The sequence below is a fragment of the Musca vetustissima genome, unplaced genomic scaffold (assembly GCF_032173495.1).
Source record: "Musca vetustissima isolate MV318-11 ecotype Yass unplaced genomic scaffold, APGP_CSIRO_Mvet_v1 utg9227, whole genome shotgun sequence".
NCBI classification, from domain to species: Eukaryota; Metazoa; Arthropoda; class Insecta; order Diptera; family Muscidae; genus Musca; species Musca vetustissima.
In genome coordinates, this window is record NW_026887593.1 from 56508 (window position 1) to 77254 (window position 20747).

A 20747-nucleotide genomic window follows, 5' to 3' on the forward strand; every position below is an offset into this window, starting at 1 on the left:
GGATAATCAATGTTTTAATGTTTGTTGTTTTTGTTGTTGAATACTCTTTGAATTATGGCGGTTTTTGTTTTTTTTTTCAATTCTTTCCGAATGGAAAAACGAGTGGGATATAATTTTATTTACTCGATTGTTGTTGTACTAACTGCTGTATTGTTGTTGTTGTTGCTGCAGGTGGTAATGTACTTGCTGCTAACATTCATTCGTGTTGTTTCACTTCATCTTCATTCACTTGTGACGTCACACAAACCGTGGAATATTTCTTTCGTTGGTGTGGTCCAGAAGTATAATGGGGGCCAAATGAGTCAGCTATTTCGGGGGAGTGATTATAAATCATTACTTCCGCTAGAATATACGGAATATTTTTATTCAGGTTTCGTGGGAATTGCGAAGGAGAATGGAATTAAAATAAAATTTAAATAATGAAATTTATAAAAAAGTATTTTTAAATTCAAGTTTGATACTAACAAATATTATCTTTAAAAAATATCCTTCAATTTCCACGCCTCTGGCAGTCTTTGAAAAAATATCCTTAAAAAAATCCACGCCTCTGGCAGTCTTTGAAAAAATATCCTTTAAAAAATCCACGCCTCTGGCAGTCTTTGAAAAAATATCCTTTAAAAAATCCACGCCTCTGGCAGTCTTTGAAAAAATATCCTTTAAAAAATCCACGCCTCTGGCAGTCTTTGAAAAAATATCCTTTAAAAAATCCACGCCTCTGAAAGTCTTTAAAAAATATTTTTTTAAAAAATCCACGCCTCTGGAAGTCTTTGAAAAAATATTTTTTTAAAAAATCCACGCCTCTGGTAGTCTTTGAAAAACTATCCTTTAAAAAATCCACGCCTCTGGCAGTCTTTGAAAAAATATCCTTTAAAAAATCCACGCCTCTGGCAGTCTTTGAAAACATCTCCTTTAAAAAATCCACGCCTCTGGCAGTCTTTGAAACAATATCCTTTAAAAAATCCACGCCTCTGGAAGTCTTTGAAAAAATATTTTTTTAAAAAATCCACGCCTCTGGAAGTCTTTGAAAAAATATTTTTTTAAAAAATCCACGCCTCTGGAAGTCTTTGAAAAAATATTTTTTTAAAAAATCCACGCCTCTGGAAGTCTTTGAAAAAATATCCTTTAACAAAAACCACACCTCTGGAAGTCTTTGAAAAAATATCATTTAACAAAAACCACACGTCTGGAAGTCTTTGAAAAAATATCCTTTAAAAACATCCACGCCTCTGGCAGTCTTTGAAAAAATATCCTTTAAAAAATCCACGACTCTGGCAGTCTTTGAAAAAATATCCTTTAAAAAATCCACGCCTGTGGGACTGAGGATGCTTTGAAAAAATATCCTTTAAAAAATCCACGCTTCTGGCAGTCTTTGAAAAAATATCCTTTAAAAAATCCACGCTTCTGGCAGTCTTTGAAAAAATATCCTTTAACAAATCCACGCCTCTGTCAGTCTTTGAAAAAATATCCTTTAAAAAATCCACGCCTCTGTCAGTCTTTGAAAAAATATCCTTTAAAAAATCCACGCCTCTGTCAGTCTTTGAAAAAATATCCTTTAAAAAATCCACGCCTCTGTCAGTCTTTGAAAAATATCCTTTAAAAAATCCACGCCTCTGGCAGTCTTTGAAAAAATATCCTTCAAAAAATCCACGCCTCTGGCAGTCTTTGAAAAAATATCCTTAAAAAAATATCCTTTAAAAAAATCCACTACTCTGGGAGTCTTTGAAAAAATATTCTTTAAAAAATCCACGCCTCTGGAAGTCTTTGAAAAAATATCCTTTAAAAAATTCACGCCTCTGGCAGTGTTTGAAAAAATATCCTTTAAAAAATCCACGCCTTGGCTGGTCGTGGAAAAAATATCCTTTAAAAAATCCACGCTTTGTTTGGTCCTGGAAAAAATATCCTTTAAAAAATCCACGCCTTGGTTGGTCCTGGAAAAAAATACCCTTTAAAAAATCCACGCCTCTGGCAGTCTTTGAAAAAATGTTCATTAAAAAATCCACGCCTCTGGAATTCAGTGAAAAAAATATGCTTTAAAAAATCAACGTCTCTGGAAGTCAGCGAAAAAAATATCCTTTAATAACTCTACGTCTCTGGAAGTCTTTGAAAAAAATTTCTTTAAAAATCCACTACTCTGGGAGTCTTTGAAAAAATATCCATTTTTAAATATTGCCCGATGTTGCGTATAAGTATTGTCACAACGTATACGCCTCCAATTGATACATAGATTTCCATAGAATCCCGATCTACTAAAGAAAATATTTTCGTAGATCAACAAACTTGGATTCGTTGAAAAAATATTTTTAAAAAATTCCACGGAACAGGATAAATTCCATCGTGAACTAAAAAAATGTTTTAATGTATAAATTGTTCGCTGCCAACAATGGGTTAATACCGCAGTTGAGTAATATTTTTTGCTATGCAAATCGCAAAGTTTTAAAAATAAATTTTTGTCTAATCTGGATTATCCCAACAAAGTATTTTTTTAATTTTTGGCCAGATAAACGGAAGCTAGAGGCCAATACCTGGTGGTTGATGACAGCTAACAAACTTTTTACGTCACACAACAACTTTGTCTGTAGCGTGGCGTGGCGTGTGTCGTGACAGCAGTAGCTGGTGGCGTTGCATGTCTAGCATCACTTGACGTTTCGTGTCGCTGTCATTTCTGCCAAAGCTGTTGAATTGATTTTTTAGCATCGTCAAGTTAGCACGTGAATTGTGTGTCGTACAGTTTGGTGAAGAGAGAGGGGGTGTAGAGAGAGGGAGTTTTTTGTGTTCCACTCAATTTGCAGTTAATTGAAATTTAATTAAAATGCTACGTTTTTTTTGCACATTTATTGTATAATTCCATGACTTTGCAGATAGCTGCGGTGTTTTTTTTCGATTTGAAAGATTAGTAACAATTCATGATTTTGTTTGCTAATTTTCCACAGGGATTTCCAAGAGAAAGATTTCAAATCTTACAGATTTTATTTTGAAAGTAATGACTAAACATTGAGTATCCAATTTTCATAATTGGCGTTCATTAGCACCTGACATTTGAGCGAATGGCTCTGATTGGCTTTAATATGGCGAAGCCCAGGCTTATCTTGGTCCCCCCTTTCATCTCAATTGTGGACACTGACCTCCCCGCGGTGTCACCTGGGGTAGCTATTTTCATCATGCTAATATGTGCCGCGAGTTCAAACGAAGTTCTTCTACATCAGTCTTATTTGCGACCATGCTCCGACCGAAGACAAAGATGAACAGACCAAAGACATATTTTACGAGTGCCTAGAAACAGCATATGATCGCTGTCCTGGCCATGACATTAAAATTCTGCTAGGAGATTTTAATGCAAAAATCAGAGGGGAAAATATCTTTGGCCCCACCGTCGGAAAATTCAGCCTTCATGATGAAATTTCCGACAACGGCATGTGGTTTATTGACTTCGCGGCAGCAAAAACAAAAACATGGTAGTTAGCAGCACCAGATTCAAGCATCTCGATATACACCAGGCCACTTGGATTTCTCCCGATCGAACAACGAGAAATCAAATCAATCATGTCGTGATAGACGGAAGGCATTCATCCAGTGTATTAGACGTTCGATCGATCCGAGGAACGAATATCGATTCGGACCACTTCCTTGTAGCAGCCACAGTTCACACTCGTCTTAATGTTGCAGCAAAGGTGCAATCTAACACGACACGAAAACTCGACATCGAAAAGCTGCAAACACAATAGGCAGCCGAGGCCTATTCCGCTCAACTTACCCAACTGCTTGATGAAAGCACCCCTTGTCCCGATAATAGTGTAGAAGCACAATGGCAAAGAATTGCCCACTCCTTAAAAAATGCAGCAAAAGCAACACTTGGGTACCAAAATCCAGCACCAAGAAAGCCATGGTACGATCAGGAGTGTCGTAATACTACTGATGTTAAAAACGCAGCGTATGGGGCAACCCTGCAGACAGTAGCAACACATAATGTGATGGAGAATTATTGGGAGAAAAGGAGAGAGGAGAAACGATCGATTTTCAGATAAAAAAAGAATAAAGAACAAGAAAAACGTGAGCGTGGGCAATTAGAGATGTACAGGAGTCAGAATGAAGTCCAAAAATTCTACCAACGGGTAAAACAACAAACCGAAGGTTTTGGTGCAGGCAGGCACATCCTCCTGTAGAGATAAAGAAGGAAACCTGGTGACAGATAGAGAAGGAAGGGACATTTTGAAAAGCTACTGATATCAAATAGTGGCGGTGAAGAAGATACCCCAGAACCAAAAGAAGATGATGGTATAGAGTGTATACCACCTAGCCAAGATGAGGTCATAACAGCAATTAATCGGCTCAAGAACAATAAAGCAACAGGAGCCGACGGGTTACCAGCCGAACTATTCAAGACTGGTGGTCAGATGCTGGTCAGGAGCATGCACCAGCTGATTAGTACAATTTGGCTGGAGGAATGCATGTCCAATGATTGGAATCACTCAGCATCCTGTGTCCCGTGCACAAAAAAGGAGACAAGACGATATGTGCCAACTATAGAGGAATTAGCCTTCTTCCCATCGCATATAAAGTGCTATCCAGTGTGCTGTGTGAACGATTGAAGCCAATGGTCAATGATATTATTGGACCATACCAATGCGGCTTCAAACCTGGCAAATCCACCATTGAGCAGATTTTCACTCTGCGCCAAATCCTGGAAAAGACCCACAAAAAACACATCGACACATACCACCTATTCGACACATACCAAAATACCCGTTTGTTGATCTACTAAAATATTTTTAGTAGATCCGGGAATCTATGGGAATCTTTGTATTGGTGACGTATACGTTGTGACAATACTTATACGCAACCTCGGATACGATTTAAAAATTAACGTTTTTAAATATGTTAAGTTCCTTTTTGCTGTTAATCGAGTTAATAATACTCGTTAGAATCTTCAAACAAACAAACTCAGTTTATTTCATTTGTTTCGTCCATCCGTCTGTCCATTATAATTTGTAAACACGGTACAGGGCACAGTTATGGACCAATCTTCACGAAATTTCGCATGTAGGATGGGTTCTGGCCCATGACCCCTATTTTTTTTTTGGTAAAGATCGGTTAATATTTAGGGGATGAAATGGACCAAATACATAATTTTTGTCGGTTTTTCTGGTCGGGAATTTTTACATTTTACAGATCGGTCAATATTTAGTGGGTCAAATGGACCCTGACTTTTGTGTGTTTCTATAACGTATGTATTTACTCCTGAAGGACATAGACCCCCCAAGTTGATAGTATATCCAAGAGGAATGGTTGGTCTTTAAATTGATATCAATTATACCGTCGTATGAACTCGGATGTGGATGTGTCGGATGTGTTAGCAACAACAACAAAACTTCAATTTTTTCATTTGGAGGGGATTTACGAACATTATTCGATTGTTATTTCACAGCTTTGTAACTTCATTAAATTGGTGTTAATTGGGTTTTTACTTAAAAATAATAATTTGGCAAAAAAAAAAAGAAAGAGTACATACCTTGCCTACGTTTTGCGATTCGAAATCAAAACCTGAGAATATTGAAAATCTCTTGTTTTGTTGCTTTTCTTCTTAGTTTTGCATTTCGACAGGTAAGACAAATTGTGATTTATGTTTTGTATATTTTAGAGAGAGAAAGAGAGCGATACACACAGAGATCACCTCTGCATCAATAAAAGAGTGGGAGAGAATGTTTATTGTGTTCTCTTTTTTGTTTGCAAAGATTCGAATATAAAACCTTAGCAAATTCAATAGCCAATGATCACTCAAAAACCGATAGTCGCCAATACTAGACGCGTCGCGTTTCAAAGAAGGAAAAAAAAGGGAAAAAGTGAATTTGAAAAAAATAGAAATAAAATTAAAATAAAAAATCTAAACCTAAAGAGATTAATTGTAAAATAAAATATATTTTAAGTGATAAAACATAATTTTTATTGTGTATTAAAAATAAAAATAGCAATAAAAATATTTAAAAACAAAATATATAAATTTCATATTTGAAAAAAATCGAAAGTGTTTTAAAAAGGAATTGTAAAATAAATCGAAAAAATAAAAAATGAATGTGGAAGATTTTAGAAAACATGGCAAAGACATGATCGATTATATTTGCAATTATGCCGAAAATATTGGTCAGCGTGATGTGGCGCCCACATTGGATCCGGGTTATTTGAAACAGTTGATACCAGGTAGGCAAAAAAAAATAATAAATCAAACAAAAAACTTATTAAAAATATAAAGAAGATAAAGTTAAAAAAAACTAAAAAAATGAAAAATATGTTGAAAATGCAAAAAATTTTAAATTGAAAATATTGAAAAAATACATATTTTTTAAGAATGAACTAACTTTGACGTTTGATGTGGAAAATGCAAAAAAATTAAATTGAAAATATTGAAAAAATATATATTTTTATGAAAATGAAAATATTTTTAAATTGAAAATACTGAAAAAATTATTTATTTTTAAGTATGAAAATAGTTTTTAATTGAAAAAAATTGTAATGAAAAAATATTTTTGGAAAAAAGATATTTAAAACATTTTTTATGAAATTAAAAATATCGAGAAGAAGATTCAATTTAAAAAGAAATTATCAATACATATTGACAAAAATATTAAAAAAAAAAACAATTAACAAAAATATTTTTTGAAAATATTGAAAAAGATTATTAATTTTTTGTAAAAGATTATTATTATTTTTTTTTAATATTCTCTTTTTGGAATTTTTTTTGTTTATTAACTTTTTCATGGTTGACACCTGTCCGTCGGAATACCACCACCACCACCCCCACAACGATTATGAAATGTTTATCAATTCTCTCAATTTATCTCAAAAACAAAATTATTTTTGAATATCGCATAACTCAAATATAAATAAATAATATTTAATATCTCACTAAAAAATATTGTACTCAATGTGTCAGACAATATAAATAATACCGACAAACAGACACACTACTGATTGACATATATACCGCCTATTGTTTTCAAAATTTTTGTTTATTTATGTAAAATAGATATTCAATATTTGAACGCATAAATTTAGTAACAAATTGAAAACTCATATCGGCAAAAAATATTTGAAAATTAACAATTTCGCAATTTTATGGAAATGAAATATTTTCGCTATTTTTGTTAATTGCTTGTTTTTTCCTTAATTTTTTGAATAGATTTTTATAAACTTTTTGGAAAATAATTAATAGCCAATTTTGCTGATGACTTGATAATTAATTACTTTTGATTTTATTAAGTGTGAAAATTTGCGCATTTTACTGCAGATGCTAAAATATGTTTTTTATTTTCCTTTAACAAATAATTTGCACCTTTTTATTGTTGTTGTTACTAAATATGCGGGAAATTTAAACAACAAATGAAAATAGTTTTTAAATCATTTTAAATTGTTGCAAAGAATTGGAAATTCAAATTATTTGGTATAAAAAAATGATTTTTTATAAAAAAAATACATTTTATTTAAAAAAACTGAATTTAACACTGAAACAAAATCATATATAAATTGTTAACAATAAAAAAAATAATATTTTATACCGATATTATTATTTTTTTAACACATTATATGTCACATATTCAGCAATATGAAAAATAAAATCCTATTTCCACCATATTTTTTCCTAAACTCTTAATTCAATATAAAATTTCAAAAATTGTTTACTAACTTGGAAAAAAAACTTAGTTGCTGGAAAAATGCCTAACCGTTGAGCTAATAAACTAAACATTAAATTTTATCGGAAAATTTATGGTTTCCCCATTTACCTCAGAGCAAAAAAAAAAAAAAAAACAAAATTTTCCATGAATTTTCATTTGTCGGCAAACAAAACGCCTGGCAAAATTTTCCCGTAAAGTAATAAATTAAATTAATTGCAAGAAAAAAAATAAATAAATACTGATTAGTATTATTAATACAGAACAAGCTACGAGGTGTTTTCAGAATTTATCGTTTGAAGATGATGATACAATTTTGAAGAAATCGCCTATAATGACGACTAAAGAATTATCAAAAAAAGGAATAAATAATTTTTTGTGGAATAATTTTGGATACCGTAATATATAATAGAAAAAAAACTTATTTAGATTTATAGCCCAAATAATTAATTTTTTAATTTTCTTTAAAAATTCAATAAGCCTAGCATGCCTAAAAAATCTATAATTCTACCTCTGATAGTCTTTAAAAAATTATTATAAAAATCCGGGCTACAGGCCAAATAATCCTTTATAAAAATTATTTAAAAAAAAATAATAAAAAGAAAGCAAGTTTATAGCTGTAATAGGCCTTTATTATTATTTTTATTAAATTAAATTATTTCAAAAATTCGATATTATAGTCCTGATAGTCCTTCATAAAAAATAATTAAAATATGAAACTTATAGCTAAGAATTATTTCATATACAAATTATTAAAGCTGAAAAATTGTTACCTATGACTTCAATAGGCGTGGATTTTTAAGAAAAAATTTTTTTAAGGTTCTGTTGTTCTATATTTTGAGCTTGGGCAATATTTCGCGTAAAATTTCAAAAATAAATTTCCGCCATCTAGTGTGGTAATGGGTTACTAAATAATATATGAATACGTAAGCACCTAAAAATATTTAAGGGAACCCCCCCCATTCTCGATTTTATTTTTTCAAGATTTTCAATGGGCTGGTAAATCAATACCAATGCTTGTTAAGGTTTGTAACTTTACACATATACAATTGAAGATTTAAAAGAGAAGAAAAATAATTTACAACAAAATTTTGTTATTGTTTTGTTGTTGTTTTTTGTAATTAAAGAAAAGTCCTTATTTTTGATGGCGGGCATGATAACTCCTCACTGGAACATCGGAATCCGAAAATTCCAACGGTGTTAGAAAGAGTACATGTCTGGCTCTCGTATGAACTAGGATTATTGACTTCGCTCTAAAATTAACAAAATGGTGGACCTTTGAAAAAATATTTTTATTTTTGACCAAAAACCAAGCTAAAAAATAAGGAAGATCTTCACCGATTGGCTTTATCCTAGTTCATACGAGAGCTATACACTCCCAGAGAAACGTTGCAAAATTTGGAACCGATTGGATTATTAGTTTTTAGTTATCGTGCCCGCCATTCGCAAAAAAATGTTTAGAGAAAAACGCGTTTAAAGTTTGAGAAGCTCTTCAGCCGTCACTTGATGCGGACACAATAAATCAGATATATCTTCAAGAGTTCTTGAGATTTTCACTTGAAATTTTGTAGAGACATTCCTTAATCAGTGTAGATTCGAATTATGTCAACAAAAATTTTGACCCCGAGAATGGGGGGGGTCCCCTTAAGTCTAACTCCCACATTCGAGTACATACGACAATATAATTGGTATCAATTGAAAGATTAACCACTCCTCTTGGATATATTATCAATTTCACGGGTCTATGTCCTTCAGGGGTATATATATATATATATATATATACGCCATAGAAAAAAGATTTTGTAATTTTCCACACAAAAGTCAGGGTCCATTTGACCCGTTAAATATTGACCGATTTTTATCAAAACAGGCATACTTATTCTTTGGCCGGATCCCCTTTTCCATGTAAAAATTCGCTATGTTTGGGCCATAATTGAGGCCACAATAGGGGTCTTCATTGGCCAGAAACCATCCTGCATGCAAAATTTCTATAACTGTGGCCTGTATCGTGTTTACAAATTATAATGAACAGACGGACGGACACACATATCTAGATCGACTCAGCTAGTCGAGATATGACGATCGGTATACTTAATGGTGGGTCTAGGACCAATATTTCGAGGCGTTACAAACTCTTGGAGCTGCACAAAGCTACACAACTATGTTGTCAGGGTATTATAGCTTTGTGCAGTCCCTTTCAAACTATTTTTTGTTAATATTTAAAAAAATAGGGTTTCAAAGACCCTTTTGAACAAATTTTTTAATATTTTTTATTAAAAAAAAAATCAATCACTAATTTCAATAGTCGTGGAATTAAAAAAAAAAACTTATATATTTTCAAGACATATGTATAGGCGTAGATTAAAAAAAATACCTTTTCAAGGATTTTAATAGTCGTGGGATTTAAAAAATATATATTTTTCTTCAAGGATTTCGTTAGTCGTGAGTGAGTTAAAAAATATATTTTTTAAGGACCAACATAATGCAGGTTCTTAAAAAAATATATTTTTTTCAAAGACTTTGATATTCCCGGATATTTAAAAATAATTTTTATTTTTTTAAGGAATTCTTTTCCAGGACTATCTGATGAGTGGGCTTTTCAAATAAAAGTTTTTAAGGATAGGCATAATTGGTATTATTAATACTTTTTCAAGGATTAAAAAATAGGCGTGGTTTTTAACGTTTTGATTTTGTTGAAAAAATATTCTTTACAAAATCCTAGCCTCAGATAGTTCTTAAAAAAATCTTCTTTTGAAAATTCACTAGAAAATCTTGGAAATTCCTTGTAAAAAATGTCCTTAAAAACCAGCAAACCTCGGATGCTCCTTGAAAAAAAAATATTTTTCAGAAAATCCAGCCCAGGAAGACTCAGGTCATTGAAAAAATATTCTTTGAAAAAACCTCTCCTCAAAAAGTCCTTGAATAAATAGTTTTTGAAAAAAAAAACCAAGATTTGTTTCTCCCTTTAAAAATACATTTTTAAATATACCTAAGTATATTTTATATATTCGATAATCAATGCTCGGATATCCATTTTTCCATTCCAATACGACCTTGATAACATTTTTTTTTTTTTTGAATAAATTCTTTTATTTTTTCAAAACTATTAATTTCTTGTTGCCATTGTTTTGGCATGATGGCCGGCCCATGGCTAAATGTTATTGACACTCTGAACTTCAACATTTCTAAACAATGTGTCAAACTTTGATGTAAACATTTCAAAACAACAACAACATTTTGTGGAAACTTTCAATTTCGTTTTTTTTTTCTTTTTTTCGAACCCAATACAAGTGGTCAGAACAACTACAAAATTATTCACTATCGAAAAAAAGTGAATAAAAAAACATCGAAATCATAAAACACCTGTGCCAGCGGGGCAGATCAGGGCATTCCTAGTTGATGATGAGGATGATGATTTTGTTTTTATTTTTGTTTTTCTTCTTCTTCGTATTTTGTTTAAAATAAATACAATTATTTATAAACATTTAAGTGGCGAACATACATTCGAACCTAGAACTAACGAACCTAGCCGCAATCGAAGCAGTGTCAGTTCATTTGTGGCAATTCTTTCAAATTTTCTTTATGTAGTCAAGACTGTTTTTTTTTCATTAACATCACCACCTTGCCTTGCCAATCGATTAAATGTGGCCAACACCTTTTATCAGTTCCCATCCTCCCACTAAACACAGACGTACACTCTTTGCAAAAAAATAAAAAATAGAGAAACAAAGTGAAAATTGTTTATAATTGTTGCGATGACTATTAAACATAAATAAATATGTATGTATGTTAGTACACGTACACATACATACGTTTGTATGTAGGATTCTGAAACGGTTTGCGGTTTGCCGATTGATATTAACCCGGCAGAATAAACAATGGACCCACACACGCCGAATTGTGGGTGTCGGCATCAGCATCAGCATCACTAATCGTTTATGTGTTAATTGTTTGTTGTTGTTGTTTTTCTTTTTCATCCCCTTTTTGTTGTAGGTGTAAATATTGTGAATTATCTACTTCTTCTTTGCCCAGGGTCATTAATTTCGAATTGATTTGATGACTGATTATTTTTTTGCTCTCTTCTTTTGCAGACAAAGCCCCCCTCAAGCCAGAAAAATTCGAAACGGTTTTGGATGATTTCGAAAAGAAGGTGATGCCCGGTGTTGTCCATTGGAACCATCCGAAATTCTTTGCCTATTTCCCGTCGGGAAATTCATTTCCATCCATATTGGGTGATATGCTGAGCAGTGCCATTGGCTCGATTGGATTTTCATGGGTGAGTAAATTGAAAAAAAAAAAAATAAATAATGGAGTCAAAAAAAAAAAATATTTGAAAATTTTCGAATATAAAATTTCGGAAATTTTTCGAATAAAAAAATATTCCAATATTTTATATTCGAAATAATCAAAATTTATCGAAATAAAAATATTGGAAAAATTCGAATATATGATATTCGAAAAAATTCGAATATTTTCGAATATAAATTATTGGAAAATTTTTGAATACAAATTATTCGAGCATTTTCCAATATATATTCAAAAAAATTTAGAAAATAAAATGTTATGAAAATAACATTTAAATATTTTTGATATTAAAAAAATTTTGAATATAAAATATTAAATAAATTCAAATATAAAATATTAGAAAAATTCTAATATAAATTATTCGAAAAATCCGATTTTTATATAAATAGAAAATTAAATATAAAATATACAAGCATTTTCGAATATAAAATGTTCGAATATTTTTTATATTCGAATATAATATATTAAATTATTTTTAAATAAATATATATATATAAAAATATACGATTTTTTTTTCGAAAAAAATCAAATTTAAAACAATTGAAATATTTGAAAATCTATGTGTGTTATTCAAAATTTCCACTATATTCGAAAAATTTAAAAATTTATATAAAATTCGAATATTTTAATATTTGACAATTTTGAATATAGAATTGGAATAATAATAAACGAAAATTCAAATGTTAATAATATGTTGTATATTCGAAAAATTCAAACCATTTTTATATTCGAAACATCGAATAATTTTATATACGAAAAATTCGAATATCTTACTATATATTACATAGTTTCAATTATTTTTAACCCCCTCCCCTCCTCCCTTGCAGGCCTCCTGTCCCGCCTCAACAGAATTGGAAACAATCGTTTTAGATTGGTACGCCAAGGCATTGGGTTTACCGAAAGCATTTATTACAGATGTACCTGGCAGTCGTGGTGGTGGCGCCCTCCAAGGCTCAGCATCCGAATGCACCCTCGTGTGTATGATAACAGCCCGTTCCAGGGCGATCAATAAGTTGCGTGGCCTTACATCAGAGATACACGAAAGTGTCTTCCTGCCACAGCTGATTGCCTATGCCAGTAAAGAGGCCCATTCCTCGGTGGAGAAGGCGGCCAAAATGGCCCTGGTCAAACTGCGTATAATTGAGGCTGACGAAAGAGGACGCATGCGCGTCGATTTACTGAGGCAAGCTATACAAAATGATGCCAACGCCGGTCTAACACCATTCTTTGTGGTGGCAACAGTGGGAACGACGGGCGCCTGTGCCTTTGATAACCTCGTCGAAATTGGTAAAGTTTGTAAGGAAGTGCCGAGCATATGGTTCCATGTGGATGGTGCCTATGCGGGAAATTCATTTATGCTACCCGAGATGCGTCGCTTTGCTGAGGGTTTGGAATATGCCGATTCATTCAATACAAATCCCAATAAATTGTTGCTAACAAATTTCGATGCGTCCGCCATGTGGGTCAAGGATGTAATGAGCTTAAAGACAGCCCTGAATGTAAATCCCCTGTACCTGCAACATGAACACGAGAAGGCCATTGACTATCGCCATTATGGCATCCCGTTGTCGAGACGTTTTCGTGCCCTCAAATTGTGGTTTGTTTTCCGTTCGTATGGTCTGACCGGTCTTCAGGCGTATATTCGCAATCACATGGCCCTGGCAAAGAAATTTGAAATGTTGGTTCGCAAAGATGATCGTTTCGAAGTTCGAAATGATGTCTATTTGGGTTTGGTCTGTTTCCGAATGAGGTAAGTTGAGAGGTAGTCGGAGATAGGATAGAATGGAAAAGTAAAAAAATTGTTTTTTTTTTTTGGGTTTCAGAGCTGCCGATACCTATAACCAGGAGTTGTTGGCCCAAATAAATCACTCGGGCAAGATGCACATGATCCCTTCGATGGTTAATGGCAAATATGTTATTCGGTTTTGTGTAACCTATGAACATGCGACAGAAAAGGATATAGGTAAGTTTGAAATTCGGATTTAGAAATAGAAACTGAAAATCGATGTTATCAAATTTATGCAAATTTAAAATTTTTGAATATTTTTGAATTTGAAAAATTCTAATATTTTTTTAATATTCGAAAATTTTGAATTAATTTCAATATTTAGAAAATTAGAATATTTTTTAATATTCCATAAAATTCGAATATTTTTAATTTTCGAACTTTTCGAGTATAGTTTAGTATTCGAACTTTTCGAATATTATTTAATATTCGAAAAAATAGAGTATTGTGTATATTCGAAAAAGTCGAATTTTGTTTATTTTCGAAAAATTGGAATATTGTGTATATTCGAAAATTTCGAATATTGTGTATATTCAAAAAATTCGAATTTTGTGTATATTCGAAAAATTCGAATATTTAAACATTCTAAATTTTCCAATATGTTCATATTCGAAAAATATTGAAAATATTTTAGTGTTCAAAAACAATTTTAAAATTTGACTAAATTCAAATATTTTTAAATATTTCAACTTGTTGGATATGCGAATGAATTAAAAAACCAATTCTAATCAAAATTTTCCTTTTCCTTCCCCCATTCCAGTTGACGCCTGGACGGAGATAAAAGCCTTTGCCGAAGACATATTGCGCGATGCCACCATGGAAATCGCCTCACTGCCCCCAACACCGGAAAAAGAAAAGATGCTGTCAGAGCCACAACCCCCCACCGGCAAACCACCAATCAAAAAGAAGCTTACCCGCACCAAGTCGTTGCGATTCTCCTTTACCCGCAGTATATCGCGTGAAATTTACGAATCACAGAGTGAACATCTCAAGGATGGTTGTACACCGATTTTGGTGGTCGATAACAATGCGATGATGCAAAGTTTCCTGAAGGCCACGGCGGAGAATCAACAAAATAAACTGAAAGATATTCAAGATGTCGATACGGATGAGGCAAGCAATTAGAAAAAAAGAGAAGATTTTCAAGAATTTGAAATTTTTTTTTGTTCGGTCCTATTAGCATTATTGTATTATTTGTAATTCCATGTTCGATCCCCCACCACTCCACACCACCATCAAATAGTATTATATGTAAATGTAATTGTATGTAATATTTGTATTTATTTATTTTTTGTAATTACAACAATAATATTATAGTTGTATTTCGACGTTAAATGTCCTCGCTCATATATAGTTTTTATAATTTTTTAAGGAGCCCTATTTTATGTAGTCATAGTTTCGAAATGATTTTTAACTTCAAATGGGAAATTTTCAAAAAAAAAAAATATGTTTGAATGTCAACTGAAGATTTAAAATGTAACAGTTGAATATAAGTTGAAATCTTCCCTAAAAGCTGATTTGAAGTTCGAAGTATTTATCCTTTTCTCTCTTGATTTTTTTATTATTTATTTATTTTTTTTGTAATAATATATAAATTGTTTTCAATTAATGTATGTATGTATTTTAGTGTAAAAATTCTAATTTTATTTTTGTGCATTTTTTATATAATTTGTATAAATGTACCAACCAACCGACCAATCATCCACACACACAGTTGTAGTACAAAACAAGGTCAATGTAAATATTGAACTGTCATAATGATGACGACTTGTACTATCAATAAAAACAAAAAAAGAAGAAGTGCGTTTTAATTAATTTACAAGAAGAAAAAATGAAAAAGACTTGGAAAATTAAATACCGGATCGTCGGGGCATAAAAATCGAAAACAATCCAATGTTGTTTTTAGATAATAAACAATTTTATGTTAATAACTAGCATGTACCCGCTACTTCGTTAGCGAATATGGGAAGTATTTAAAATCCAATACAAATATTATTAACACTTTTGGAACATTTAGTACCTATGTTCTCTTATAGTATTTTTTTCCAAAACCCTCCAAATCTCAACCCAACACGCAAAAGAAATTTAGCTCTATACAAAATTTCAAATATAGCTTCACCCAAATCCAAATTAAGTACCAGTTAGTAAACATTAATATAAACTGTCATAACTTCCAATGGAAATCATGCAATCCAATGGAAATCGTAATACTCAATTTCAGGATTACAGCTCTATCGGTTAGCTTTTAGTCCATACTATACCAAATTTAGTGTCATTTAGTACACATTAGTACGAATTTCCAAAACTTTATACATATCTGAATTCTGCATCCCAACAGTGATCCTAACTTCAAATTTCAAGATTCTAGCTCTATCGATTCACTCAAATCCTTATTTGATCCTAACACCAAATTTTAAGATTCCAACTCTATCTGTTCACCCAAATCCACATTTGGTACCATTTTGTACACATTAGTATAAATGTCCAAAATATTCTACGTAGCCCAATCCTACATCCCAACAGTAACCCTAGGGCCAAATTTCAGGATTCCAGTTGTATTGGTTCACCAAAAATTTAATTTGTACCATATTTAGTACACATTAGCACGAATTTCCAAAACTTTCTACAAAGCCAAACCCTACACTCCAACAGTGATTCTAACATAAGCATTTAAAGATTCCAGCTCTATCGTTTCACCCAAATACAAATTTGGTACCATTTAGTACGAATTTCCAAAACATAGCTCAATACTACATACTAACAAAGATCGTAACTCCAAATTGCAGGATTCCATTTCTATCAGTTTGCACAAAATTCATATTGTACCAAATTTAGTACAATTTAGTACCCATAAGTATGAATTTCCAAAACTACATCCATACCCCAATCCTACACTCTAACAGTAACCTTATTTCCAAATTTCAAGGTTTCCAGCTTAATTGGTTTACTTAAAAGTTAAATTTAGTAGATTTTAGTACTTTTCGCATACTTATAGTTCGAATGTCCAAAAAAATCTTTGCTATATCTATTCTACACTCCATCAGTGACCCTTATTTAAAGAGTTCTAGCTCTATCGGTTCGCCAAATAGAAATGGTATCACATTTAGTACTTTTCGTACCGTTCTAGTACGAATTTCCTAAAACCCAGCCTTATCTGTCACCTTTGGACCAAGAATGACCCTCACGCAAAATTTCAAGATTCTATCTCCAGCCGTTTCGTATTTATTAGTGGGAAATGTATTTTTTTATTTAAAAAAAATACTTTTTTACTAATTTTAAAAAGAAAATGATAATTGCAACTTCGCAGTTTTTACAATATTTTCCGGAAATACCGATCGTATATATTATAAAAATGTACGTCAATCGAAACAAGCCCCCATCATATCAATTAATTGATTGATTAAAATTTAACTATTATATGTATAAAGTGGTGTATATAGTAGTGTGTAAATTTGTGTATTAATCATATGTATGATGTTGTATGTCATCGCACCCATGTAATATACAAAAACAAATTAATAAAGGTATGAACAATTCTGTTGGTCGGACGACATCTGTTGGGTATCTTTAATTGTTTCAATCAAAAAATGAACATCAGTGGACACTGATTTGATAATTCAATTCAGACCATATTGCCTACTGACTCAAGACTTTTTGGTATCGATGATGCTTTTGCAATGGTTCAATTTTAATTAATAAAAAAAATAATAAGTATTAAAAAAATATGTTATTTTAATTAACATAGTCCGAAAATTCCGTTTCGACTTTTTGTAAATTGGCTCAGAATGTTTCCAATATAGAGTGTAGAGTTCTTTTACATCAAAACTGGCATAAAAGAGATAAGGCCCGGTTGCAGATCGCTTTGAAATATTTACCATCCTAGTGCTTCTAGGCGTCCAGTTTGTAACGGTATCAAAGTTTCGTTGTGTCCCTTGAATGTCTCATTCTGTTTTGAATCAATTAAGTTTTCGATTATGCATAAATCCCTAAACCAAGCACTGCCAAAAATTGGTACTTTTTTAATAGTGATTGTATCTCGTATTTGATTTTATCATCTGTCCGTAGAGGAAATGCTAGTTTACCGGTAAATTTTTCAAAATGATCCGTAACCGGGCCCTGTTCGAAAACAAATATTAGCATTACTGCAATAAAAATTGGTAGATTAGAACATGATATCGAAGAAAAACTGAAATTAAATTACATCTTGAATATGTTTCTAAAAAAGATGTTCAAAATTGCATACCTCAAATTTCCTGTAGCAGATGTCCCAACTTCTCTACCATCTGAGTCTAAATATTTACCTTATTTTAAGACCCTTTGCATGGATTTCTTGTTTTTCGTTTTAATCCTTAACTGTGGTCCACTTCGTTATATAGTATTTGAATAATTTTTGTTTATAAAAATTAACATTTTCATATTTTATTTTGTTCTTTTTTTAGGTTTTACAAGACGGTCTTCAAGTAGTCCCAACCAACGTCAAAAAGCCACGAATATGCCGACTACAATAATTGGTATATATAAATAAAATAAATTATTAAAACACTTGCCACTTTTTAATTATTTTATTAATGATTTCTTTAAAAACACACAAACTTCTTGCAAAAAATCACAGTATACGGCCTCTTCTGTGTAACAGACATAAACAAAACATGAATGTTTTTGTTTTGATTGCACGTGAAGAACAGCTGATCACCTGAGAGCACTGAACAAAGCGTATGATTTAAATGAGAGCGTAGACGACACCTATTGATGCCGTTATTAGAATGTCATAAAATAATGTAAATTAATTTTAATTTAATTGAATAATATAAGCATATATTAAATATTATTTATTATTTATTAAGTAGTATTTCGAATTGTTGAAATGAGTGGGAAAATAAAAGCAAAGCAAATAATTAAACAGTGAACTGGCAAAGTTATGATGTTGTCATACGACTTGAGAGAGAGGGGCTGTCATCTCACGGTGAATATCTACGCAGAAGACGAGGAGGAAGAAGAAGCAATGTAAACAAAAACTCACTTGTTACCGGCTGCCACGGCTTTTTTGCTGCATTTATACGTTTATTTACAATTTTAAGTATTAAATCAAAAAAATATAATTAAAATATATATTAAACAATATAATTAATATTATTTTGTATCAAATAAATTAATTTAATAAACCACTATGCCAACTTGGAATCAAATACAATCACAATTAAGAAATCCCAATAACCCAGTGGTTTTCTTTGATGTCTCGGTGGGAACAACGGTTGGTATTTGGCTTCCATACCCACAAAATTCCCCATAATAATTAGATTTTTTTCTATGCAGGAAATTGGCCGCATGATATTTGAATTATTTGCCGATACCGTACCCAAAACCGCAGAGAATTTTCGACAATTCTGTACGGGTGAATATCAACCGGATGGTGTGCCACTGGGCTATAAGGGAGCCAGTTTTCATCGTGTTATCAAAGATTTTATGATACAGGGTGGGGATTTTGTGCATGTAAGTTATGAAACTAATAAAATTTATAAAAAAAATAGTAATCCATAATTTCTTTCCTTGTAGGGTGATGGCACCGGCGTTATGAGCATTTATGGCAACACATTTTCCGATGAAAATTTCACGCTGAAACATGATAGTCCCGGCCTGCTATCAATGGCCAATAGTGGCAAAGATACAAATGGTTGTCAATTTTTCATTACATGTGCAAAATGTAATTTCCTCGATGGCAAACATGTTGTATTCGGACGTGTCTTGGATGGCCTGTTGATAATGCGTAAAATTGAAAATGTAGCAACAGGGCCGAATAATAAACCCAAGTTGCCAGTTATTATATCACAATGTGGACAAATGTAAAAGGTAGTTTTGTATATACATAGATTTTTTAATGACTTAAATAAATTGTAAAGGTTTGATTTTTGTATTGAAAACAAGCCTATTAATGGGTGGTTTTAAAATTAGGGGTATAAAGGGGAATTTTACAATAAGTTTTTGGCAGGAAGTCTTTCCTAGACAATCTTAAAGGAGTATTTGCTAGACGAATTTAAGGGAGTCTTTGTTGGCCAATGGAAGGGAGTCTTTCATAGGCGAGCGGAAGGGAGTTTTTGTTGACTAGCTGAAGGAAGTTATCTTTGGAGGAGCTGACAGGAGTCTTCTTTAGACGAGTTGAAGGGTGTCTTCTTTGGACGAGTTGAAGGGAGTCTTTCATAGGCGAGCTGAAGGGAGTCTTTCATTGACGAGCTGAAGGGAGTCTTTCATTGACGAGCTGAAAGGAGTCTTTCATTGACGAGCTGAAGGGAGTCTTTCATAGAGGAGCTGAAGGGAGTCTTTCATAGACGAGCTGAAGGGAATCTTTCATAGACGACAATGGAACACCACAAAGTTTTCTAAACATTGTACTTTGCTCTGGGTTTTTTAGAGATGATATAATACCTATGGGTCTTCTTTAGACAATAGAAGACCCCTAGGTCTTTTATTAAAAAACCCTCTAGGTCTTTTATTAAAAAAAACCTCTGGGCTTTACATCCCAGGATCTCAGTTTTATATAAGTGGAAACTGAATATTTGAAATGAAATAAGAAAAAATCTTTAATTATATATTTGGTACTCAATTATAACAAAATCAAATAATAATTATATATTCTTTATATAAAATACAACAAAATTATATACAGTCATACAATAAAGAATAAAACTAAAAGTTGCTATTAAAACAAAAATGTTAGTTACTACTTTTATTGGTGTTTCGTCATGGCATGCCAGCAGTAACTATTTTGTCTTTCTTTGGCTATTATTTTTTTGTTTGTGGTCTGCAGAAAATTTGCGTTCAGAATGCATGAATCAGTTGTAAAGTATGTATTCACTAATAATCTCCTATGGCAAATATATTAAAAAAACAATATAACATCTCTGAATGTTAAAAGGATTGTGCAAAGCAAAGACTTGTCAAATCTCAGGTACACACATAAATATTATTGATTTAATCGAAAAAATGAAGTAATAAAACAC

The 20747-nt window shown here is 32.0% G+C and overlaps 2 protein-coding genes across 2 annotated transcripts; both read left to right on the forward strand.

The window, feature by feature from the left end:
* The first annotated feature begins 6044 nt into the window (after positions 1–6044).
* On the forward strand, positions 6045–14900 carry LOC133335217 (aromatic-L-amino-acid decarboxylase). The gene is made up of 5 exons (XM_061543518.1): positions 6045–6192; positions 11753–11937; positions 12794–13716; positions 13790–13929; positions 14513–14900. The coding sequence occupies exons 1-5, from the start codon at positions 6063–6065 to the stop codon at positions 14875–14877; spliced, it is 1743 nt and encodes a 580-aa protein (XP_061399502.1). The 5' UTR covers positions 6045–6062; the 3' UTR covers positions 14878–14900.
* Positions 14901–18890: 3990 nt separating this feature from the next.
* Positions 18891–19596, forward strand: LOC133335219 (peptidyl-prolyl cis-trans isomerase H-like). Its single transcript, XM_061543520.1, has 3 exons — positions 18891–19003; positions 19066–19242; positions 19306–19596. Exons 1-3 carry the CDS (start codon positions 18920–18922, stop codon positions 19594–19596), a joined length of 552 nt encoding a protein of 183 aa, XP_061399504.1. The 5' UTR covers positions 18891–18919.
* Positions 19597–20747: the final 1151 nt, after the last annotated feature.

Coding starts and splice junctions, on each gene's coding strand:
- LOC133335217 (XM_061543518.1), top strand. CDS start 6,063: ATGAATGTGGAAGATTTTAGAAAACATGGCAAAGACATGATCGATTAT. Junction 11,938..12,793: donor GCTCGATTGGATTTTCATGG/GTGAGTAAATTG, acceptor CCTCCCTTGCAG/GCCTCCTGTCCCGCCTCAAC. Junction 13,930..14,512: donor TGCGACAGAAAAGGATATAG/GTAAGTTTGAAA, acceptor CCCCCATTCCAG/TTGACGCCTGGACGGAGATA.
- LOC133335219 (XM_061543520.1), top strand. CDS start 18,920: ATGCCAACTTGGAATCAAATACAATCACAATTAAGAAATCCCAATAAC. Junction 19,004..19,065: donor ATGTCTCGGTGGGAACAACG/GTTGGTATTTGG, acceptor TTTTCTATGCAG/GAAATTGGCCGCATGATATT. Junction 19,243..19,305: donor AGGGTGGGGATTTTGTGCAT/GTAAGTTATGAA, acceptor CTTTCCTTGTAG/GGTGATGGCACCGGCGTTAT.